The sequence below is a fragment of the Aotus nancymaae genome, unplaced genomic scaffold (genome assembly GCF_030222135.1).
Source record: "Aotus nancymaae isolate 86718 unplaced genomic scaffold, 86718_ANA_hifiasm-v0.15.2.pri h1tg000002l, whole genome shotgun sequence".
Classification (NCBI taxonomy): Eukaryota; Metazoa; Chordata; class Mammalia; order Primates; family Aotidae; genus Aotus; species Aotus nancymaae.
In genome coordinates, this window is record NW_026988413.1 from 52,101,222 (window position 1) to 52,127,239 (window position 26,018).

Below are 26,018 nucleotides of genomic sequence, written 5' to 3' on the forward strand. Positions count from 1 at the left end.
CCACTGGTGGGCTTGAACAAGAAGCAGGAGAGAAAGTGAGGAGAGGCAGATAGAAGCAACAGAAAGTTTAGCACAGAAGTTAAGAAAGGGCCTGGCCAATTCCAGTTACTAAGGTCTTGAATAAACAAAAAGAAGAAATGCCAATACTGGTTTACTAAGTTATGGTATGTTTTAGATCTTTAATCAATAAAGCTGCATGTGAACCTATTTCTAATCTGTCAAGGTATATCTCATTTTGAAATAGCATTAAGAGTCTAATTTGAATCTTTGTGAATATGAAGCTCAAGCTAAATAGTCCTACTATTCACTATTCCATCCCCAGGTGCCTAACCAGAAGGCCTCAACAGAATGAGAGTAAAAGCTTAGAAAAATGGGCTAAAGAGACAAAAAGATAAGTACTGAGAGGAAGGTACAGAAACCGTAGAAAAAAGGGAGAGAGGAAGCTGGAAGACAAGGAGCACTGTTCATAGTGGTATCAGATGCAACGGGTAGCAATGCATGATCAGCTTCCACTCACCTAGCCCTAAGGGGTACCTACAATGCCTTCTTGCTTAGTAGGAGAAATCTGCAACCATCCATTAGGTGCTCACCGAGGACTGACCGTACTGCGAACTGAGGAACGGGAGCCAAGATAAAAATAAAAAGATTGTCTCTGTCTGCATGGAAAATGAGATGTATTCTTTGCACTCTCTGGACGGCAAACAAGGAGATAAATTGGTCTCGAAAGAGAAAGGGTTCGCTTACTAGCAGGATGTTCAATAACAGTTGTCAACTATGACGGAATAACCTCAGTGGCAGGTAATCTGCTAAGCCACATTCGTGCTTGGAAATTCAGGTAAGTACTTGGAAGCTGGTTTTTCATATGTACGAATATGCCGCATTCCAGCTGTCCAGGAACTTTCCAGGTATTGAGGAAGTGAGCAAGGAGATCACACTACCTTGGGGCTCCTGTAACTGGGTGCCAGGAGGAAAATATCACTTAAGCCGAATCTTAAAGGCGTCAGCTTCTTGAAGAAAGATACCAACGATGACAGACCGGGTAGAAGAGGTGAAAGTGTAGGTAACCGAGGGCCTGTCCGGCCACGCCTCTTTTTTTAGGTATAACCTTTCTTCATCTTTCAACCACGGCTGCGATGATAACTTTGAAAATCAACCTAACTTGTGTAGGAATGGTTTGGTGATTCACACTTCCCAGGTGCCCTACAGCATGATCGCCATAAGTCTGTTGTTTCCTAGTAACTTTCCACCATTTTAATCAAAGGCCCCTAACACATGCCTTGAAACACGGCTACATCTGTACCAATACATTATAAATTCATATAAAAGTTGAGATCTGTGAAGGAAAACGGGGGAAGGAGAGGTCGGCTTGGGTGTAGTGAGTTCAGCTGTGGTGAGCTCGGGATCACTAAGGGTTTCTCTGAGGACAGCGCTGGCGCCCCCCAGGCCAGGGAGCTCCGCAGCCACGCGGGGCCGGAAGCGCGGCGCGGGCCAGAGGAGCCCACGCGTGCGCAGGGAGTGACCGAGCGCCAAGGGCTGGACCGCAGGGAAGTGGGCGCGGCGCAAGCAGCATGGCGCCTAACTTCTACTTGGTTCGCCAGCGGATCAGTCGACTCGGCCAGGTGCGGCCTGAGGAGGAGCCTCCCTGTCCCCGCCCCGGCCCGCCCCTCACCTCCCCCGCCGCCCCTCTCCGTCTCCGCCCCAACGCCTCAGCCTGCGGCTCAACGGCCGCCGCTCCGCCCCGCCCCGCCCCGCAACCGCCCGGGCCCGCCTCCGAGCCCGGCCCGCGCGCGCGCCCCGCCTGCCCTTCCTCGCCGCCCAGCTGCTCGGGTCTTGTCGGTCCCCTCCTTCTCCGCCCCGTCGTCCTGACTTTCTCTCCCTCCTTCCCTCAGAGGATGTCCGGCTTCCAGATCAACCTCAACCCGCTCAAGGAGCCGCTCGGCTTCATCAAGGTCCTCGAGTGGGTGAGTGCAGCCAGCACCGGCCAAGCCAGCTGCGGCTCTGCGCGGCGCCTCGGCGGGGGATTGCGAGCCCGGACGCAGCCCTGCTCTGCGGCCTTTGAGGCCGCCGCCCCGGGACGGGAGTGGACGGCAGGGAGGGCAGGGAGGCCGCGGCCTGGGCCCGCGCGGGGCGGAGACGCCGCGGCAGGCGTCGAATCACGAGTTCCTCGACCGCCTGGCTCCTGGGGAGCCACCCTCCCACGCCGGAGCTCCCCTCTGGGTGCCCCCGTGGGGTGAGAGTTCAAATTTCCCCTTGGCTCCACTGCCTCCCGCAGAGGAAGGGAAAACTTCCTGCTGCGGTCTAACCGAACCCGGCGGCCGGCGTCGCTCTCTGCGGAGAGGCTCAGCGGCTGCGTCCCTGCCGGTACCCACTCGAGGTCCGGCTCCCTGGGTAACCGATTTTGTCTTGAAGACGTGATTTGGCGAGCATTCCGTTCTTAACTTGTTTTTCAGATGGGCTCCTAGTTAAAAATAGTAAAAAATAAACCGTGGGCCAGGAAAACGAAGGAAAGGCCTTTTAACAAAACGCACCGAGTCAGTTCGGTTCACTAACACGTTTGGAATGGACATCGTGTTTGTTTTGGGTATTTCCAAGCAACATCCTGCTTAGAAAGTCAGCTTTTAGTCCTTTCCTGAGAACACTCACAATCATTAACATCAAGGAACACTTATTAATTCGACCTTGGCAATGATCAGTCACTTGGAGGAGTTGGTGAATATACCGGGTACTGCAGGCTTCTTTCAAACTTCGTGGCCCAGTACGTATTTGTACAGGCAAGTTGTGTTTATAGACAGCAACATTTACATCCATAGCTTTTTCACCTTTTAGTGATAGAGTGGTGAAGAAGAACTTCTAATTTCCTGTTTTAAATAACCTACCGAGGATGTTTTTAAAAGCAACATAGAAACTCAGTTTCTCTGATGGGTACCTAATGTGATTTCCTACTTAGACCACTGTAACTGCCCAACGGGTTAGGCGGTTTCACCATTCACTCAACATTGTGTGTGTTTTCTGAAAACTGAAGTGGTGATGACTTCACACAAATGTCTACTTCAAAGACGCATATGTACTTGAGTTTTTTAAACCTAAGTCCAGATTTAAGTATAAGGAAAAAACCATTATTTAAGCATTTCAAAATTGCAAGAGGAAAATCGCAACGAGGCTAATCAAATATAAACGTTAAGACAGTCTTATATCTAGTAGATTTAGTCTCACTGAGGATTATAATTAAATTTATAACTAGCAATTTAGACTTCCACTTAAATGAAGAGGCAGTTGTTTACATCTGTGCTTATATTATTTGTCAAGTTTTTAAACAACTATAGACTTAGTTTTTTTCCTTAATATTTCAAGCACTAGTGATAAATTAATTCGTATTCTGATGTATTTTGAAAAAATATCACTTTTTAAGCGCCTTACGGAAATACCACTTTCAGTTTGAACAGCTTGTTACTGCACAGGAGAGTCTTTTATGAAAAGACTACATATTGTTAATGGTGTGGTAAATATTTATTCGATAAATATTTGACTATTTTATACCAGCTCTGTGCTACACACTAGCATACCAAGATGAATAAAACATGGTCTTTTCCTCATGATCTATTAAGGATGAAGGGCATGAAAAAAATATAAAAATGCCAAGTAATAAACTATAATAAAGGTGTATGCAAAGAATAGTAGATGAAATGAGGAAGAGATCATTTGCTTGGAGGTACTAGGGAGGACTTCATAGATAAAAGACGACTTGAAGGATGGGTACTGGTTTACTTGGGGAATGGCCTTCTAGGCAGAAGGAATCTTATATTCAGGGTTAGGAAACATTGAAGCAGTATAACCCTGTATGAGAACTTAAAGAAACTGGGCGTTGGTTGGAATATATACTGGGTGAGAAAGTATGGTTTGAGATTATTTTGAGAAGATTTCAAAGAGCTTGGCTGCTTCTAGGGTTAATCTTTGGAAATCTGGGCCCTTTCCTTAGGAAAATGCCTATGTACAGGGTACAGAATGTTGGAGTGTTTATTGGATCATTTCCACTCAAGCCCAGAATCCCTGCCATAAATGATAGGAACTTACTTAAAGCTTTAAACAAGTCAATAATATGATTAGATTTGCCTTTTAGAAATTTTCATTTTATTAGCAGTGTAGAGGATGGATTGGAAAGGTCAGAATTGGAGGAAGAGAAATCTGTTGATTGAGGAATTATGGGGGCCTAAAATTAGTTTCAGCAGGACTAAAGGGATTGACTAAAGGGGTTTACAAATTAGAATATATTTGGAAGGTAAAGAAGAGGGAGGACCCTAAGATGACTGTGGTCTTTCTGACTTGGTTGCCATTAGCATCTTATTCAAGGTATGTCATTAAGAGTAGGAGGAGCAGATTTTTGTGGAAGGTCAAATAAGGTTTCAAATGGATTGAGTCTGGTCTCTTTAGATCGTTTGGAGGTATCCTATAGGATACAGTTGTATATATGGATCGAGAATTTAAAATATGTTTGGGCTGCAGATTCAGCAGCTATCTGCCTGCAGAGGAGAGAAGGAATGGTTAGGAAATGGAGAGAAATAATGCTTTGGCATCGCTATTAGAATTTCAAGAAAAGAGAGCCCCAAAACATTAGGTGCAAAATGGTTAAGTAAAATAAGGACTAAAATGTGTCCCTTGCTTTTACTAATCAGACTATTGATGGCTTTAGCAAGAGCAGTTTCAGTAAAATCAAAAAGCCAGATTGTAGTAGGCTGAATGAATGTGTGATAAGAAAGTGAAGACAGTGAGCATAAACAGCTATTTGACTGTGAAGATCGGAGAAATTTGGTGGTTAACGAAAAAAAGTGGGGCTAGTTCAGCTTACAACTCAGTTGCTTAAATGCTTTCTCTGGAGACAACCATTGTATTTGTATGCAACAAAACTCTATTTGCATGTCCCATTTTATCATACTATTAAGAGAACACAAGGATCAAAGTTTAATAAAATTTTTACTCCTTCATCAGATTTTTTTTTTTTTTTTGAGATGGAGTCTCGCTCTGTCACCAGGCTGGAATACAGTGGCACGATCTCTGCTCACACAACCCCTGCCTCCCAGGTTCAAGCAGTTGTGCCTCAGCCTCCCCAAGTAGCTGGGATTACAGACCTCCACCACCACACCTGGCTAATTTTTGTATTTTTAGTAGAGCCAGGGTTTCACCATGCTGGCAGGATGGTCTCGATCTCCTGACCTCATGATCCGCCTGCCTTAGCCTCCCAAAGTGCTGGGATTACAGGCGTGTGCCACTGCACCCAGCCTCATCAGACATTCTTAAGTAAAACTGGGGTGTGTTTTTTGTTCTGTTTTTTTTTTTAACTGCAAGTGTGTGGCAGTGAAATAGAGTTTGGTATTCTTGCTGATTCTTACCAAGCCCCCCAGTTTTCCCTACCAGTGTATCTGCTTCATCAGTACAAATGTCAACACAGTGTAAAAGGCAAATAATGTCTTAGTATTGTTATGAAAATGTTTTACCTTCATGAACTCCTGAAAGAGCCTTGGGAGCTTTCAGGGGTCCACAGACCACACATTAAGAGTTGATGAGGGGCCGGGCGCGGTGGCTCAAGCCTGTAATCCCAGCACTTTGGGAGGCCGAGGCGGGTGGATCACGAGGTCGAGAGATCGAGACCATCCTGGTCAACATTGTGAAACCCCGTCTCTATTAATACAAAAAAATTAGCTGGGCACGGTGGCGCGTGCCTGTAATCCCAGCTACTCAGGAGGCTGAGGCAGGAGAATTGCCTGAACCCAGGAGGCGGAGGTTGCGGTGAGCGGAGATCGCGCCATTGCACTCCAGCCTGGGTAACAAGAGCGAGACTCCGTCTCAAAAAAAAAAAAAAAGAGTTGATGAGGTAAACATCACTGGGGACCAGAAACAGAACAGAAAATATGGCAGGGAGAAGGACTATTCCCAAATTTGGTAACTATTAATAAATCTGGAGAAAGTTGAATTGACTGTCTGAATTTATGACTGACTTAGAGCTGAGTACTTAAAAGTGTAGAAATAGAACCCAGGAGGCAGAGGTTGTAGTGAGCCGAGATTGCGCCACTGCACTCCAGCCTGGGTGACAGAGCGAGACGCCATCTCAAAAAAAAAAAAAAAAAAAAAGTTTAGAAATAAAGAGATATATATAGCCACTCAAGACCTGGACCAATCTACTTGCAGGCTTAAGGTCTAGATCTGTGATAACTTGAATTCCCTTATGTTGGTGGTTTGGGGGTTCCATCATAAGGTGTGGTGTTTGTGGACTAGGGGACTCAGAAGACCAAGCAGAAATGACCATGACCATAAAGCCACTAGACAGGGATAGAAGCAGGAGGGGACAGTCAAGTTGAGCCTATATCAAACATCCTAAAACACATAAAGAAAACTTAACTTTTACTTAAAAACTCAAATTACATCAGTGGCAACAAACGCTATCAGTTTTCCACAAAGTGACAGGCTTACTTCAAGACAGCCAGCCAGATCAACAATCAGGATACTGATTCACTCTAAAAGACATGAAAATAGTAGAACAATTGGAAAATGATATTTATTTATTTAGAGACAGAGTCTCTCTCTGTTGCCCAGGCTGGAGTGCAGTGGCATGGTCTCAGCTTACTGCAACCTCCTCCTCCCAGGTTCCAGCGATTCTCCTGCCTCAGCCTCCCGAGTAGCTGTAACTACAGGTATCCGCCACCTCACCTGGCTAATTTTTGTGATTTTAGTAGAGACAGGGTTTCACCATGTTAGCCAGGCTGGTCTCAAACTCCTGACCTCAGACAATCCATCCACCTCAGCCTCCCAAAGTGCTGGGATTATAGGCGTGAGCCACACCGCACTTGGCCAAAATCCAAATTTTTAAGGGTTATAGAATTATCTTGGCAGGCTATTTAGAATTTTCTACTATTGTACATTAGAAGCAAAGGGAGATAGAGCGAAACTAAAGCACTTTTCAACTGACTTTTTCCCCAGTGGAAATAAACTGAAAAAAGCAGCATCAAAAACAATACTTTTTTTTCTGATACAGTCTCATCCTGTCACCAGGCTGGAGTGCAGTGGCCTGATGTTGGCTTACTGCAACCTCTGCCTCCCAAATAGCTGGGACTACAGGTGCAAGCCACCATGCCCAGCTAATTTTTGTATTTTTAGTAGAGACAGGATTTCACCACGTCAGCCAGGATGGTCTCAATCTCCTGACCTCGTGATCCACCCACTTAAGCCTCCCAAAGTGCTGGGATTACAAGCATAAGCCACCATGCCTGGACAAAAAACAATACATTTTTTTAAATTAATAACTTTAGTAAACATTTTAGACTTTGACTCATAAAAATCAATACCTTGGGCTGGGCGCAGTGGCTCATGTCTGTAATCCCAGCACTTTGGGAGGCCAAAGTGGGCGGATCACCTGAGGTCAGGAGTTCAAGACCAGCCTGACCAACATGGAGCAACCTGTCCCTACAAAAAATACAGCATTAACTGGGTGTGGTGGCACATACCTGTAATCGCAGCTACTCAGGAGACTTCTCAGGAGAATTGCTTGAACCCAGGAGGCGGAGGTTGCAGTGAGCCGAGATCATGCCACTGCAAGCCAGCCTGGCAACAAGAGCAAAACTCCATCTCGAAAAGAAAAAAAATCAATACCTTGGGCATCTAATCTTTTGATTGTAAAGGCAAATGTGTTAATAATAGTTCATTTTAAGTACTGAATGGTCATTTGATTTAGTAAAACCAGTATACATTTGTTTTGCATGTAAACACTCATATATAATATGCTTTTATATCTATTTTTGAAGATTTCAGTCATGTCACTTTGATAAACTAAACCTTGGACAGAAAGAGATTTTAAGTAGATGGTTTCAGATTAATGATGGAACTAAATAGCAGTGACGATCCTGCAACTAGAAACATGTAAACAACACTCATAAACCAGGTGAATACTTATATTCTCTAGTAGAATCCTCAGAATGAGCATGGCCTAGCAATAGGAGTCAGGTCTCCAAACTGTTTAAATTTTATTTATTTATTTATTTATTTCGAGATAGGGTTTCACTCTGTCACCCAGGCTGCAGTGCAGTGGCAGGATCATAACTAATTGCAGCCTTGACTTCCCCAGGCTCAAGCCTTCCTCCCACTTCAGCTTCCTGTGTAGCTGGGACTACAGGTGCACACCACCACACCCAGCTACTTTTATTTTTTTTTAGGGACAGAGTCCACCATGTCACCCAGGCCAGTCTCGAACTCCTGAGCTCAAGTGATCCTCCTGCCTTGGCCTCCCAAAATGCTGAGATGAGCCACTGCACCCAGCCTCCAGAGTCCTTTTTTATCATGAACTCCTATTAGTGCAAAATTTTATGGATACAGCCATCTAAAAGTTAGATGCATGTTTTACTATGTCAGTTAGTATCTTAAGGTGTATTATATACTCAGTGCAAATTTTGTTTATATTTTTAAATCCTAGTATGTTAAATCATAGTATTGTTTCAGACACTATTCTGATAATTTCTGATTGTTTTGCCACCTTCTTGTGATCTGATTAAGCAGTATGTTTTTACATTGTAATGAGGCTGATGAATATAGTTATAGAGTATATATAGAGTATGAATGCTTCCATTTTCCTTTTTTATACATAAGTGTGTATGTTACCAATGTATAGTTTCTTTGAAGATATATTAAACCCATAGGTCGATTTTGTGAAGGTTAAGAGTTTGGTTAAAACGAGACAATTTATTTCATAAACCCAGGCCCATTCACATTGTAATGCATGACCACTAAAAGTGAAATAAGTGAGGTTATCACTGTCAGTCCTTCTGTGTATGAGATTCCCCTGACCTTCAGGATACCCAGCATGCTATACTGACTGACATGTGACCTTCTGATGTCCACGCCCAGCATCAGTTTCAGTGGTATATTAATTGCAATAAAGCTTCAATTCGTTAAGTCTAAAAGTAGATATAAATAGAAGTTTATATATTCTTGTATACCAGTTAATTGATTACTCCAGTCTAATTTGGAGACTAGTGCTCTAGAAAACCAGGCTGTAATATTCACTCTGATGTTACAGATCTCTGAATAAGATCTGCCATGGTGGTCATCTAGTGTGGGTCTGGTGGGCAGAGATGTATGTGGGACTGTTTCTCTGGTTACTTGAAGCTGTATGATTAACAAGTAATGTTTCTGACCTAAAAAGAAGCTTACTGTCACCCTGCCCCTGGAGTCTTACTAGTTACTCTGCAGATAGAATTTTATGTCAGTAGTTTCAGTCATTCTTCATGGGGTAGGAGTGTATTGGAAAATGAATTTCAAAAGTGGCCAGAAAATACAAATCAGAACACTAGTACTTTGTCATTTTAGACTAGGGTTAGAAACTGAAATGGTCATAGGAACCACCCTCTAAAGTAAATGAGTGAAGCAAGATGTTTGGAAGAAAAACAATAGTATATTGGTGATTACTGGCAACTACCACGCATCCTGAGGGCTGATAAGAAAATAGAGAAGGAGATAACCTGGAAAGCACATGCTTTGCCATAAGTGACATCTGTCACTCAGTTCTGATTGTTGCTTCATGAGAATGTGGGTCTGATGTTGCTGTTCTTCGGTTTTCCCACACACACTCAGGAAAAGCAGGAAATCCAAATTTTTATGTGTGATATCCTGATATTAAAACAGTGACAACAAATTCACATTTTTTTGTAATACTAGAAAGGCCATACAAATACACTTGCAGGCCAGGTTTTACCAACAGGCTGCCAGTATATAACTTCGAATCTAGATCAAAATAGCAGTAGAATATAGGAAGAAGTTAGATAGTTGGACATTCTACCCTTAGAAAATTTTGTGCTTTAATATAAAATATGTGCTTTTGTCCCTTTTTTGTATAAGATAAAGACCAGAATTGCTGTCATGGTATTTATTTATCCTTATAACAAAAAGCTTTAAAATGATAGTTATGTAAGATTCAAATATGGTTTTATTTGTAAGTTATTGGAAATTAATTTCTCCTCAAGAAGTTATTTAGTGAGCATTTGCTATGTGCCAGGTTTTCTGCTAGCTAGTCATTGAAAATCCTAAACAAGACCAGGTGCAAAAACATGACAGTCTAACTGACTGGGCGCTGTGGCTCACGCCTGTAATCCCAGCACTTTGGGAAGCCGAGGTGGGTGGATCAAGAGGTCAAGAGATCGAGACCATCCTAGCCAACATGGTGAAACCCATCTCTACTAAAATATAAAAATTAGCTGGGAGTAGTGGTGAGTGTGCCTGTAGTCCCAGCTAGTCGGGAGGCTGAGGCAGGAGAATCACTTGAACCCAGGAGGCCAAAATTGCAGTGAGCCAAGATTGCACCACTGCACTCCAGCATGGCGACAGAGTGAGAGTCCCAACTAAAAAAAAAAAAAAGCAACAAGCGGTAGTGTAATGTGCCATTTATTTGCTACTCTTTGTATTAGGTAATTCATTTTTCCTTTGAATTTTTTAATTTTTTTTTTTTTAAGACAGTCTCACTGTGTTGGCGAAGCTGGTGTTGAACTTCTGGGCTCAAGCAATCTTCCTGCCCTGGCCTCCCAAAGTGCTGGGATAACAGGCATAAACCACTGCACCCGGCCTCATTTTATTTTTTATAAGGCAAGTTACACTAGAAAAATGCCTATAGTAGAGTTCATATATAACAGAGTTAATGTCTATGATAGCTCAAGAGAAGAATCATGAGTTCTACCACAAGGAATTGGATAGGACCTTAAAAAATAAGCTAATTAGAGACAGGCGGCATTCCCAGCAGAAGAAGCATATATGTCTAAGACATAAATATATGCTATGTTTCAAGAACAGCAAGCAGTACAATGTGACAGAATGGTACAGTACCTGGCAGTGAATATAGTGCAGATAAATCTATCCAGAAAGATAAACTTGAGTATAGATCAGCCATGCTTTTTATGCCAAATTAAGAAGTTTAAGTGTTGTTTTGTTTGTTTGTTTGTTTAATTTAGGTTGAAAAACCATTGAGGAAATTCCTTTAAATGGGACGGATATCATCAGATTTTTTTTTCAGATCAGTGTGACATCATTCTAAACTAGCTCTGTCCAGTACAAAAAAATAAAATGGGAACCAAAATGGAAGCCACATAGTAATTTTCAGTGTTCTGTTAACCCACTAAAATGTAAGAGGAAACAGGTGAAATTTTTTTTTTTTTTTTTTGAGGCAGAGTCTCGCTCTTTCACCTAGGCTGGAATACAGTGGCACAGTCTCCGCCCGTCGCAACTGCCGTCTCCCGGGTTCAAACGATTCTCCTGCCTTAGCCTCCCAAGTTGCTGGGACTACAGGTGCCCACCACCACGCCCAGCTAATTTTTTGTATTTTTAGTAGAGACGAGGTTTCACTACATTGGCCAGGCTGGTCTGGAACTCCTGACCTCGTGATCTGCCCTCCTCGGCCTCCCAAAGTGCTGGGATTACAAATGTGAGCCACCGTGCCCAGCCGTCATTTTAACAAGACATTTTACTTAACCCAATCTATCCAGATTATTGTTTGAACAAGTAGTCAATATAAAAATTATTAATGAGGTATTTTACATCCTTTTCATACTAAATCTTCAAAATCTAGTGTGTATTTTGCAGTTAGAGTACATATCAATTTAGATTAGTGACATGTCAAGTGTTTAAGAGTCACAAGTAGTATTACAGGGTACTGCAGCTGTAGAGCCCACATTTTAGAGGATGAGTATCAATTGGAATGAAATTGGAAATGAGAGGAAGAGTCTTTTGGATTAGTCCCAGTGAAAAATGGTGAGGGCCTGAATGAAAATGGGTCAGGTGTGATATAGGCAGGTAAACAGAACTTTTTAAAAAAATGGTTTTATGCTCTAAGTAGTCACATGCAACATAGTTTTTGTTTTAACTCAGCATTAGGTTTCTATGATTCATCTATGTTGATGTAGGCAGCTATAATTCTATCTTTTTTGCCATATAACTTCCCATTTTAAGAATATACTATGGTGTTTTATCCATTTTACTGTTACTTTTCCCCTCCCCCCTTTTTATGAACATTCTAATACCTCTCTTAGTACATGTGAGCGAGGGTTTCTCTTAGATCTATATACTAGTAAATCCTTTGTGACATCATGTTTATTACAAACATGTCCATCTAGTTGGTAGCTTGTTTTATATTCAACAGCTGACTTGATTAAAAGATTTTTTCTGTAGCTGAATTTATGGTTCTTTTTTACAAAAAAATCTTAAATTCTTCCTTTTCATGTGGTCACAGGTTTTCTTTTATATTGTTTTTAAATTTTTTAAAGACTTTTTACTTTTGTCTGCAGCTCATCTGGACCATTTACTGAACAGCTTCTTTGTATTATCTATTGCTATATAACAAACTACCCCAAGCTTAGCAGTTTAAAACAACAGACCTTTATCTTCTCATCCATTTTTCTCTGGGTCAGGAATCTGGGAGCAGCTTAGCTATGTGGTTTGGGCTTAGGGTCACCCATAAGGTTTCAGTCAAGCTGTTGGTTGGGGTTGCTGTTATCTCAGGGCCTCCAGCTCATTCTCATGACTGTTGGCAAGCCTCAGAGGATCCCCTTCCAAGCTCAGTTATGTGGTTACTGGCAGTCCTCTAAAAGTTGAGTCTCTAAAAGTTGCCTGAGTATCCTTCCAACATGGCAGCTGGCTTCCCCCAGAGAATGAGAAAGTTCAAGAGAGTGAGAAAGGAAGACAGAAGTTGCAATCTTTGGCCAGGCACAGTGGCTCAAGCCTGTAATCCCAGCACTTTGGGAGGCCGAGCGGGCAGATCACAAGGTCAAGAGATGGAGACCATGCTGGCCAACATGGTGAAACCCTGTCTCTACTAAAAATACAAAAATTAGCCAGGCATAGTGGCAGGTGCCTGTAATCCCAACTACTCAGGAGGCTGAGGCAGGAGAATTGCTTGAACCTGGGAGGTGGAGGTTGCAGTGAGCCAAGATCAAGCCATTGCACTCCAGCCTGGGCGACAGAGAGAGACTCCATCTCAAAAAAAGAAATAAAGGTTGCAATCTTTTCATAACTGAGTCTCAGAAAAGACATTCCATTTCTTCTGCAGACCGTGTTCTATTCTGCAGAAGCATGTCACTGTTTAGTTCACACTCAAGGGAAGGGAAATCAAGCTCCACCTCTTGATGTGAGTTGTATCAGAGTTTGTGGGCATACCTTTAAAACCACCAATTCCTTTCCTCTGTGATCTACAGATCAATTCTGTTAGATACAATTTGTCTTATATACACTAGTCTTTTCCTGGCCGCTTTACCTCTTTATTCTGCTCCATTTGTTCAATTTGTGTATCTCTCTTTTTTTTTTTCTAATCTAAATGTGGATATATGCCCAAGACTCATTTTGTGGCCTTTTGTTTTCACTCTGTGTATTAATGCATATTCATTCTAAGAGAATATCGATTCTTCTCTCTTTACCTCTTTTTTTTTAAAACCTAAGACATTATTTAGTATAAATAATGACACATTTTCCAAGGAAAGTTATTTTTACACATTTTGAATTCCTGTAAAAACCAGGAATCACCTCTTAACAGTTAAGACCCCTAACTATGTGTTGGATATTCCCTCAGACTCTTCGTATCTGTAACCAAATTCTTTTCATGTATTTCTTCCTTGTGGTGGGGTGAAAAAAAAAAACTTGACAATTATTATGATTTGAATTATGGCCTACAAAATTCAAGGCCCTGGAATAATCCATGGGAAGCATTATATCAAGTGAAGGTTTGATATCAAATCTTCATTGAGTTTTATCTACTACTGCTTGCTGAGTGTGTGTGACCTTGAACAAAACCAAGTCTCTTCAAGTTTCTATTGTAGGGAAAGACAGACAAACAAATTAAGTGCTGTGCCAAACCGTGGTAATTAGAACGGAGGAGAAATAGAGCAGAGAGTAGAGGGAATAGGTAGTGTGGGATGGGGGATGCTGTTGTACGATATAGCGTGGTGAGGGGAAGTCCTGTCTGAGAAGGTCATACTGGAACAGGAAGCTGTGGACGTGAGGAAGTGAACCATGTGTTCCAGGCAGAGGAAATAGCCAGTGCAAAGGCCCTGAAGGAAGAGTGTATCCCATGTCATTAAAGGTATTGCATGGAAACCAGTTTGTGTATACAGATTAGGTAAAGAAAAAAGTAGCAACATGAGGTCAGAAATACAAGGGAAGAAAGGATCTTGCAGGCCTTTATATGAACTTTGGTTTTTATTCATAGAGAGCTTAAAAGCCAATGGAGGGCTTTGAGCAAAGGACAACATTTTAAAAGATTGTCTTGGCTGTTGTGTTGATAACAGACTGAAGCTGGGGCAAGGACAGAAGCAGAGAGATCATTTAGAAGGCTGTTAGCGCAAAATCCAGGCAAGAGGTGATGGTAGTTCAGATCAGGAGGCAGTACAGGTGGTCAGATTCCAAATGTATTTTGAAAATAGAATCATCACCATTTGCTGAAAGATTGAGCTCTTGGACTTTAACAGCGTATCTGGAGTTTTTTGCTTGCTTATGTTGTTTTGTAGAAAATTTACAAGTACAAAAATAAAAAGGAATTATTTTTTATCTTCCTTTGAGAGGTGACCAGTGTTAAAATTTTGATGCATAACCTTTCTAGTTTTTGTTGTTTAAACCTACTTTATATGTAATGAACACTTTCTGTGGTGTTAATCTCCAACATTTTAATGGCTATATAATGTTTCATTGCATGAATGAATGGATGAATTATAGTTTGATTCCCTATCAACATTTAGGTTACTTCCAGGTTTTTTTTTGTGTTTTAGATAGTATTTGAGAGAATTTCATTACATTTTTTAAAATATATGCATGATTAGGGAAATAAGTTTCCAACAACTTTGTGAGACCTGGCAGTACCCACAAGGGAGGCTTAACAGGCTCATGAAGTAGTGTCTCTTCTCTGCTTACAACCTCTTGGCTTTACAAATTACTGGTAACTTAGGTTCCAAATAAAAATACTTCCAATTCACCCCTTTTGATTTTGATACTAATAAATGAGTCTCCCTCTGTATTTCATACTAATATTTAGTAGATACACTAAAGTATGAGCAAATGAATTGTCATATGGGCTGGTACATTCATTTCTATATTATATTCAGAAAAATACAATCATATTTGTTGAGGTTTGCAAATGAATGTTTTATTGTCTTTTACCATCTTAGTTTGTGTTTAAGAATTTCTAGCCAGGCACGGTAGCTCACACCTGTAATCCCAGCACTTTGGGAGCCCGAGGTGGGTAGATCACGAGGTCAGGAGTTCAAGACCAGCCTGGCCAAAATGGTGAAACCCCGTCTCTATTAAAGCCTACAAAAAAATTAGCCTGGCACAGTGGCAGATGCCTGTAATCCCAGCTACTCGGGAGGCTGAGGCAGAAGAATCACTTGAACCCAGCAGGCGGAGGTTGCAGTGACCCAAGATTGTGCTACTGCACTCCAGCCTGGGCAACATAGTGAGGCCTCGTCTCTACTAAAATTGAAAACAATCAAATGAAATAAGCCAGGTGTGGTAATGTACACCTGTGATCCAGCTGCTTGGGGTGCTGAGGTGGGAGGATCACTTGAGCCTGGGAGGTGAAGGCTGCAGTGAGCCCTGATCATGCCAGTGTACTCCAGCCTGGGTGACAGAAACTCTGTCTCAAAAAAAGAAAAATTTCTAAAATTTTAGTGAGCCAATCTTTAATAATCAGTGTGCTTACAGTTTTATTGACCCTTGTTTGGGGTGTAGTAATGCTTATGTTTTTTTTCTTTTGTCTTTTTTCATCTTACTTTGTATAGCTTGCTTCTATCTTTGCTTTTGCCACCTGTGGAGGTTTTAAGGGCCAAACAGAAATTCAAGCGAGTTGTCCTCCCACAGTTACTGAGAATAAAACTATTACAGCTGTTTTTGGTTATCCATTCAGGTGAGTTATGTTTCTTTTTATGGTTTCACAACTCTTTTTACTTTCACACTGAGTTACTAAGATTTCCAGTAATTTATTGATTGTGGGGGGTAGAAAATATTTTAGATTGTGTGCTCATTTGTAAGGGATCATTACCTCCCAAAGGGTGGTACACAGACCCATGCCTGTCTGCAAACATCTCCTGGTCTGTGACAAAATAGTACAGAAAGTGAGAGTAAGCGTTTAAAGTTTTATAACAATGTGATGTTGCCTTGATAATTTTGTTCTAACAGAGGATAGGAAATTTAAAAATTAAGCAAAATAGAGACTGTTCTATCACCTTAGTATGAGAAGCCCTAATGTAACTTAGAAAAATCCAGATTCTCGATGTTTTTTGCAATTGCTGAATGTTAATGTCTTTATATAGTTTTAAGACATATATGTATATAAAGAAAAGAGCTTCTATATTTCATCATTAGCATAAAGCCATACTTTCTTACTCTTTAAGTAAAATGAATATTTCATCTGTGAAGTCTTGTTTGACATCAGTATCCATTGAAAAGTTTATTGAATATGTCCTATGTTTAAGCCAGGGTGGGAATCTTTCACTTACTAACTTAACTTACTTGACCTAGGACTCAGTTTTTTGGTCCAATAATTGGATATATTATCTTGTAAGGCTGTTTTGATGATTAAATAAAATCGCCATATTAAAGATAAGTCAGATAACAAGTGGTTAGTAATCATCAAACCCTCTCTATCTTGTATCCCTTCTCCTGGACGCTTCTCATAAAAGGAGCTGTTACAGCCTCTTTAATGATAAATTTTTTGCAGTTTATGAATGGGAAAAATGACGGGCAATATTTATTATTAGCAACTAATTGATTCAGGGTTAAAATGTGAGTCATTGTTGTAATTGGCTCTCTTGGGGCTAGTCACACATACTCTGCCTCCCACAATGGAATATGATGTCTCAAAGTGTGAACTGTTTGGTATAATCCCTCCTAACTGGCTAATTTTTTACTGCAGGAAGATAGTATCTGGGTATAAAAGTATTTAATTCAGTCTATATTCAATATGTCATAAACCAATACCAGGTATAACATATACATTTATTATGAAAATGTCAGTTTACTTAAATATATTTGAATTTTACATTTTTCCCAAATGAATGTTTTTAATATACTTGGGGAATATTATTTGAAATATCACTTCCATGTTTTGCTTAAATGTTTCTGTCTCTGTTGGGAAAAGTCCAGTAATTCATACATTTATTTTAATAGGTTAAATGAGGCATCATTTCAGCCACCTCCAGGTGTAAACGTATGTGATGTAAATTGGAAAAGTCTTGTCCTCATAGGCGATTACTCTTCTTCTGCACAATTCTATGTTACCTTTGCTGTCTTTGTGTTCCTGTACTGCATTGCTGCCCTTCTGCTTTATGTTGGCTACACGAGCCTATATCTGGATAGTCGTAAACTTCCTATGATTGTAAGTAATCACTTTTTTAGGAATTTGTATAAATTAAATGTAGGTTTTCTTTACTGGAAATAAAAATGCTTAATGTGGCCAGTTCAGCATATGTTGGCCTATGTTTGCCACGAGGTTGAGCTTTCTTCCATTAAGTTTAATCCAATTTTTTTTAGCCTATTTGCACTATAAGGAAAGTTTCTTTTTTTAACTCTATTTTAACTTGAAAAAAACTCAGATATGTAATAAAGTACATCAGGTTACAAATAGCAAAAAAAAAAATTAAGTCAAAATTAATTCTTTTAATTTGAAGAATTACTGATCACAACATAGTCTTGTAACTGTTTCTGCTTCTTACCTTTTTTCTTTCTCTAAAGGCCCACTTTATACTTCTACAAAATTTATTGAGCTTAATTATCTGTATCATGGGTTTGCAAACTGTGTCCTAAAAGTCACTTGTCTTATTTTTTATTTTTACTTCTTTATTTATGTATTTACTTTTTGAGACAAGGTCTTGCTCTGTCACCCAGGTTGGAATGCTGTGGCACCATCTTGGCTTGCTGCAGCCTCAACCTCCTGGGCTCAAATGATCCTCCTTAGTAGCTGGGACTACAGACACAAGCCACCATACTCAGCTACTTTTTGTATATTTTTAATAAAGACAGAGTTTCACCATGTTTCCCAGGCTGGTCTCAAACTCCTGGACTCAAATGATCGGCCTGCCTTGGCCTACCAAAGTGCTGGGGGTTATAGGTGTGGCCACTGAGCCTGGTGTTTTTTTAAATAAAGGTTTTTTTTTGGAACTCAGCCATACACAATCATTTATACATTGTGGCTGCTTTCATACTGCAGTGGTAAAGTTGAGTAATTGTAACAGAGATAACAAATATTTGCTATTTGGCTCTTTTCAAAAGAAGTATGTTGATTACTGTTCTATATCCCTGAACTCCTTAATTTAAAATCAGACCCAGATAATTCTTATACTCAGCATTAGTGGCAACCATGAACTCATTTTGAATCTTTGAGGTATCAACAAAGGACTTAGATTTGAAATCCTGATACTTTTCTTGGCTTTAGAGCCTACTGAGCTAGAAATATTCTCTGAGATTTAGTTAGTAGAATCTGCCCTGGATTATTGGTGGCAAATCCGGAGATAAATAATGATTTTAAGCTACACCTCCACTATAAAAGAGTAACTACAAAGTCAGTTATTAGTGACTTAAAGGGAGAAGAGAAGTGTTTTTTATGTGTGATACTGGTCATTCATATATATGAGAAAATACCTCTGCCAATTATTTGTGAAGTTACTTTAATGGGAAGGCTATTTAAATATAAAAGATTGTTAAATAAGATTGCAAGTTTTATTTACTTATTTATTTTTAATTTTTGCTGCTGGATCATAAGAATGCAAATGGTAAGTAAGTAATACAACAGTCTTTTATCATTCAGATTTATTCTCTTTCTTATGTCATAGGAGACATAAGAAAATTAGTGGTTTTCATAAAATACTTCTCAGTTGTTAAATAGGTATCAACTGTTTTAATTTTCAGTGCTTATTCAACATACATGTTAGGAAGCTATGTCTTCTGCAGACTTTTCAAATTTTATTTAAAAGGGAACTAGAATGATCTTATAGATAATTATATTTTATTAAAATTCTTTATAACTAGAAGCCGTTTCTTACCATTTTGTCATTATCCCAACAAATTTTTTTATTAAATCAGTATGCCCTTTATTTCTCATATTTTGTCTAGTAAAATTTTTTAAATACTACAGTTTTTAAAGCAGCATTCAGGTCCATTTTTGTAGGTGGTTTTTCTGTCTGATAAAACTATAAAACTGATCTAATTGTATTATTCAGAAAAGTCAAAAGTAATTTTCCACCTCAGAATGACCAATTAGTGGTCATATAAAGAGATAATCCAGAATTGGTTCTTTAAGTAGGTTTTTATTGTTATAAGATGTAATGGGTGCTTCTTGTCTGGAAAAGTCTCGCTTCTAAATTTTATTTTCAATTCTACTTCTAATTTAACCATAAAAATATTTAAAACTTTTTCTTTGAGAGGCAGGGCACAGTGGGTCACATCTGTAGTCCCGGCACTTTGGAAGGCCGAGGTGGGCAGGATCACTACAGGAGGTTCAGGAGTTCAAGACCAGCCTGGATAACATGGTGAAACCCCCATCTCTGCTAAAAATACAAAAATTAGCGGGGCATGGTGGTGGCCACCTGTAATCCCAGCTACTTGGAAGGCTGAGGCAGGAGAATTTCTTGAACATGGGAGATGGAGGTTACAGTGAGCCGAGATCATACCATTGCAGTCCAGCCTGGGTGACAGAGGAAGATTCCATTTTGAGATACCCAAAATTTAAGATATAGCCAAATATGACATTAATTTTTAGGTACTATTAATGAGGACAAGCTCTTTTTAGCGAAATTCTCAATTCTGTACTAAGGTGTTTCTAGTAGCATTTCAATTATGAAGTTTTAAATTTATGTCAATTCTCTTTTGAAGTAAATATAGCACTTTTTTGGTTGTTAAGTAGCAGGAGTTTAAGGTTTCAAGGCAATGTGGAAAATTGGGAATACCAGAAAATTAATCCAAACGAAATTAGAATATCTGAAATTCTAAAAATTATGAATCATATTGTGAATCGCTGGGGTAGTAGGAGTAGAGCTGCTCCAGGAAGCTGTAGGTTGTGCATTGCAGAGCTCCAGGTGGCACCGTTCACTTAGAGTGCAGTGTGACTAGAGTCCTGAGTAGACCAAATACTGTCTGCAGGGACCAGAATTCCCCCCATGTTCCTTCACTTAGGGTTACTTTGTGCATCATTTTCAGAAAAGTTTCTGCTTTTGAAATATAATAATGTCATGCCTCAAGCCATCAAAGTGGTTATAAGAGCACAACCAGAAAAAAGAAAAACAAGAAATTGGAAGGAAGAAAATACCTGAAAATTAGGAGAGTTTGACATATATCGATTGAAGCTGTGAACTTTACCGTAAAGAGAAATTATTTAACATGCGATATAACCTATGTTACTCATCAGTTTTCTAAAAGACATTGTATTTCTAGCAACTGTTTAGAAAATGTCTACCTGCAGGAGGAATGTATAGCAGATGTACAGCAGTAAAAAGAGTACTTCCACAGTGAAGAAAATACAAGCTGTAATATTTTACCCTTTTCTCTTTGATCTAGGTTTTTTTAAAAGGACAAGTAGCAGAGAGCTCAGATGCAAAATGCACATACTTCCATGTTTGTGTAATTAGTAATTGTTGTTTTTTGGTCCTCTAATCCTAAGTATTCATTCAGTGTTGTCTTGACCAAGTGGGCAAGCTATATAGCATAGCTTCTGTATCTCATAAGAGTTCACTGGTATTTATCCTAAATATTAGTTTGGTGCAAAAATAATTGTGATTTTTGTCATTAAATGGCAAAAACTGCACTAACTTTTGCATCAACTTAATAAGTGACTAAAAGGTGGCTGGCAAAATAACTAATCTGGTTTATTTAAAAAACAAAATGCTTCTGTGATAAGCTCCAAAACCCATTCTGTACAGCAGTAAAAAGGGGAGTACTTCCACAGTGCAGAAAATATAAGCCATGATATTTCTAGTCTTTTGACCAAATACTGTCTGCAGGGACCAGAATTCCCCCCATGTTCCTTCACCCTAGAACTACTTTGTGATCATTTTCAGAAAAGTTCCTGCTTTTGAAATATAAGAATGTCATGCCTTAAGCCATCAAAGTGGATTTTTGCTGCAGATATATAAGAGCTTCTATCCTTGAGTGTACGCGTATGTTTAGCATATGTAGCATCCAAAAGATAAAAATTTTGTAGTATTCCTACCCTAGTCATTAATTTGAAGGAAGATCAAACAAGATTGAACTTATGACCTAAAGTATTAAAATCATCCATTAGAACCATTTATTCTAAAATATTAAAACCATCCCATTCTTAGTAATAAATAGTAGAGAATTCAATACAGAGTTAATAGTGATAAGGTACCTAGGGAGATTTTTGTTGTTGCCTTTTTCTTAATATAATGAGCATTTTTACAATTTGTGGTTAGGAAATTTAAAAGAGAGAACCATTCTGATGTGGGTTTTTCACCATTTTGTTATACATCTAATGGAGAATTCAATTTAAATAAAGTTAGAGTTTTGCAGAAGAGGGATAAGGGAGTTGAGAGTATATGCAAGGGATGATAACAAAGGACCTTAGAATAGAAATTGATTAAAAGAAGTGAGGACATTAGTGAAGTCGTGAGACAGTAAAAAAGCAGTAGGATCAGATTGTAAGTCTTAGTGGAGCTAAAGGAGTTTTAGGATTGGGGTGCCAGAGAGAGTCAGCTGGAAAAAGGTGTTTTGGGAAAATGGGATGATCGAAACAGAGTATGGAGGGATAGATACAGTTATTGGTGATGACAAGGTCTAAGTTATGATCCTGGGAGTAAGTGGCTGATGTAAGTTTATGTTGAAGGCTCTATAAAACTTTGGTTTCTAGTGTGAAAATCTTAGACTTCTGAGGATCCAGATGACTGAGTCTTATTTACTGTTGTAACTCAGGCACTGTGCTTGTAACACCAGCAACAATCTTTACTATGCTGACTGTTTTAATAAAGTATATCATGAAGGCCATTTCTCAGTACCATAAGGTTGAATGTAATCTCAGTTTCTTTGTCATGGATTTGAAATTTAGATTAAAATTAATTGTTCATTATTAACTCATACTGATTTTTGCTTTAGGACTTTGTTGTTACTCTTGTTGCCACTTTTTTGTGGTTGGTGAGCACTTCAGCCTGGGCTAAAGCTCTGACAGATATTAAAATAGCTACCGGTCACAATATTGTTCAGGAACTTTTGCCTTGTAAGAAGAAAGAAGTGCTGTGTTACTTTGGCTCTGTGACCAGTATGGGATCCCTAAATGTATCTGTGGTATGTATGCATTATTTATAAATCATTTTTATATTTGTTTAAAGTACTAGTAATTCAAGAAAGCAACAGCTTTCAGTAAATCTCTGGATGGTTTTCATTTTTACTCAACTATCTGAGTTCTAGTTACAATGTAGCGTTTAGTGAAGAAAAGTTTGTTTTAAAAAAGTATTACCTGTTACCAAGATTATGATTTTATTCATCTCTGAGACTTTCTTTCATCTAGTCAGATTTATATCTGGGAAGATTAATTTTGGTTTTGTTTTTTTTTTTTGAGATGGAGTTTCACTCTGTCGCCCAGGCTGGAGAGCAGTATCATAATCTTGACTCACTGCAACCTCTGCCTCCTGAGTTCAAGTGATTCTCTTGCCTAGGTCTCCTGAGTAGCTGGGATTACAGGCATTTGCAATCACTCCTGGCTAATTCTTTTGTATTTTTAGTAGAGAGGGGGTTTTGCCATTTTGGCCAGGTTGGTCTCTAACCCCTGACCTCAAGTGATCCACCCACTTCAGCCTCTGTAAGTGCTGGGATTACAGGCATGAGCCACTGCACCTGGCCAGGAAGATTAATTTCTTTGAGGTTGACTCATGTGGGATGGGAAGCAAAGTTGTGTGACTCCTCTTTTTTTCTGGCTACAACTGTTGGATTGGAGTAGAAGAGATGGTAGGATGGGGATGATAAGAGGTAAATAGGAAAAGGTACACGAGCAGTTGATAATCATTCTAAATGGGAGAAAAGTGAAAACATTCATAAGAATAGCTAAATCTCTTAGCCATGATTTTATATGTTACAGATTTAGAGACTTAGCCTTATTTCATTGGGAATAAGTCATTATATAACCACATTTTGTACACTGAAATATAGTCTTTATTTCACATTGTGTGTAGTATTAAAGTTTAAGTGAAAGAATGGTATACTGCCTAAGAATGTTAAATATTTAAAGAAAATGAGATTTTTAAGTAGGGCATGAATTTTTATGAGTAGGTATTTGGTTTTCATATTTATTTTTCTCTTTCATAGATCTTTGGCTTTCTGAATATGATACTTTGGGGAGGAAATGCTTGGTTTGTGTACAAGGAGACTAGCCTACACAGTCCATCAAATACGTCTGCCCCACATAGCCAAGGAGGTATTCCACCTCCTGCTGGAATATAATTAAAGGGAGAAATACACTGTATGAAGTATATGTTGATACTATGACGTGTTGCCAACATCTGGAGAAGCATTATTTGTTTCTAATAAAAGTAATGGCTTTGTCAATATATTGGTGGGTTTAAAATTTTGCTGCTTTTTTACATAAAGCCTGTGCCTTTCCTAGAAATTTAAGATGTAAATGTATTCTCACATGTAAATTTGAAAGTTCAGGGTCCTATTATGAGATGATACACATTTTTTAATGAATAGTAATTTTTTCACTAAGCTGTTTGCCTTCTAAAGTGTTTACACCTTAAGCCTTAACTTGTATCTTCATTCAGAAAACAGTTATATTGTCATACCATAGTAGGAAGAAAAAATCTTTATTTGGAATATACACTACTGTAAGTTTGTACAGATCATATAGCTAAGACCTGTCTTTGCTCAAAAAGCCTTGATTACATAAATTGCATTTAGGAAAAACATATTTAGTTCAAAATTAATATCTAACATTGTTTATGTTATGATTTTTTTAATTGCAAAGACTTGGGATATATTTTTTTCTGTTTTTCTAAATGACCCGTGGTACTTAATAGGTGTACTAAAATTGTGTTGGGAGCAGGGATTTGGAAATTTCTGATAGATGTGTAGTTAATTCAGTAAATTTGTTGCATGAGATACGATCTTCTAGTGGTTTAATAGGCTTGCTATGTAAGTAGAAAGAACGTGGCTCAATTAGATATTTTTCTATGTATGGGCATTACTCTTGGTGATATTTGTTTCCTGTCCTTTGTTGCTCATGCTGTTTAAGTGCAGGCTGAGACCCAGCCTCTTTGTAAGTAGAGTAAAAGAATTCATCTTTTTTTGCGGACCCAATTCACAGGGTTAAAAAAATTAAGATTGCTTTCCAGGTTTGAAATTTACCATTGAGAGTTAATGAAGTTGCTATTTTGAGTTCAGCATTGATATTGTGAAAATAAATGCAGTTGGGTTTCATGTTTCTTAATATTCATTCTTGTTTCACAAATGAATGATTAAGGAATTATGCATCATAAAGGAACCTAAGTGAGTTATATAATGAGTGTATTGTCTTTGCACCCACAAATAGGTATATTCTGAATACAAGCTTATTCACATTTTGCTTCCTAATCTTTTTGTTGTACAGGGATTCAGGTTTCTTATTCTTACAACATGATTGTTGTTTATATGTGAAGCACATCTTGCGATTGCCTTATTTTTGATGCTTTTATTCATGATAAGAATTGTCAATATGAGAATGTATATCTTTTTTGCAACCAACTTAATAAAGGTGTTGAAAGAAAGAGTGCACTGATTGTTAATATTACAAAGAAACCTTCATCTTAAAGGCATTGAGCCGTGCAGAACGGAACTGATTTTCAAAACAGGAAATAGAATCACAGTCTCAATGTCTGGCAAGGAATAAAACAGACAGAAATGCTTTGGAGACTCTGGTTCTATCCTTTTTTCTTCCAACCTCATTTAGAAAATACTTATTTTTAACTCTCAGATTAAGTTTTCCTGATACATCTTTTCTCATTAATTGTCTAACTAGCAAAGATTCCTGATTAAGAGTGTATGTTCTGCAACCAAACTACCTAGATTTGAATCTTGTCCACACCACTTACTAGCCATTTAACTGTAGGCAAATTGCCTCAGTTTGCTTATGTGAAAATCAGAAATAAAGTAAGTAGTTCCCTCCTATTTACTGGGGATATGTTTCAGGACTCCTGGGGAAGCCTGAAGCCAAGTGTAGTACCAAGCCCTATACATACTGTTTCTTCCTATCCATATATACACTTATGATAAAGTTTAATTTACAAATGAGGCACAGTAAGAGATAAACAATGACTAATAAAAAAGTGGCACAATTAAAACCATACTGTAGTAAAAGTTATGTGAATATGGTCTCTCTCTCAAAATATCTTACTATACTGTACTATGGGGAACTGAAATCAAGAATAGTGAAACCACTTTCCTGATCTGAAAGTGTGTTTATGATTTAAAAGTCAATTAATAAATGTAAAGCCCTCAAAGTGTGTTAATGATTTAAAAGTGAGTTAATAAATGTAAAGTCCTTAACACAGTGTTCCGCATGTAGTAGGCACTCTATAAATGTTAGCTATGATTACTAACTTTTGATAGCATCTAATACAGAGATTCTCAAAACAGGAACTCATGGGGCTGGAACAGTGAGAGTGGTGATTTTGGACAAAGAGAGGCTTGGCTTCAGGCTTTCAAGCTTCTCCCTTTACAGTCCTTAAAGAGTTTTGGATCTTTTGGTGTGTTTTATTTTCCTCTTGGTGGTTGACATTCATAAGGTTAATGAGATCAAAATTTTAAAACTGTATTGAGATTAGAGTAGATTTTTAAAAGAGTTGTATTGCTTTTTCACTTTCTGCTTTTGAACCAACATTACAAGGTAACCCATTTATAGGATAATTTCCACTTTCTGCTTTTGAACCAACATGACAAGGTAACCCATTTATAGGATAATTTCCAGGACAGGAGTAATAACAGCTTTACTTACTAGGTGTTAGGTTGTGGAGAATTATTTATAAACAGATGAGCATTAC

The 26,018-nt window shown here is 38.8% G+C and overlaps 1 protein-coding gene across 4 annotated transcripts; it reads left to right on the forward strand.

The window, feature by feature from the left end:
* Window positions 1-1,807: 1,807 nt before the first annotated feature.
* Window positions 1,808-24,749, forward strand: SYPL1 (synaptophysin like 1). Of its 4 annotated transcripts, XM_064374563.1 has the most exons (6): window positions 1,808-1,961; window positions 2,694-2,771; window positions 15,786-15,910; window positions 17,173-17,380; window positions 22,105-22,293; window positions 23,311-24,749. In XM_064374563.1, exons 1-6 carry the CDS (start codon window positions 1,893-1,895, stop codon window positions 23,443-23,445), a joined length of 804 nt encoding a protein of 267 aa, XP_064230633.1. In that variant the 5' UTR covers window positions 1,808-1,892; the 3' UTR covers window positions 23,446-24,749. The 4 variants fall into 4 exon arrangements, with proteins under 4 accessions (XP_064230633.1, XP_021528846.1, XP_064230619.1 ...); XM_021673171.2 differs by lacking the exon at window positions 2,694-2,771 and having other exon boundaries at window positions 1,810-1,961; XM_064374549.1 differs by lacking the exon at window positions 1,808-1,961 and having other exon boundaries at window positions 2,735-2,755.
* The last annotated feature ends 1,269 nt before the right edge of the window (window positions 24,750-26,018 follow it).

Bases quoted from the DNA above. Each gene is read 5' to 3' on its own strand.
- SYPL1 (XM_064374563.1), top strand. From the start codon at position 1,893: ATGTCCGGCTTCCAGATCAACCTCAACCCGCTCAAGGAGCCGCTCGGC. The intron at 17,381-22,104 runs GTAAGTAATCAC...TTTTTGCTTTAG, and splicing joins GTCGTAAACTTCCTATGATT to GACTTTGTTGTTACTCTTGT. The intron at 22,294-23,310 runs GTATGTATGCAT...TCTCTTTCATAG, and splicing joins GATCCCTAAATGTATCTGTG to ATCTTTGGCTTTCTGAATAT.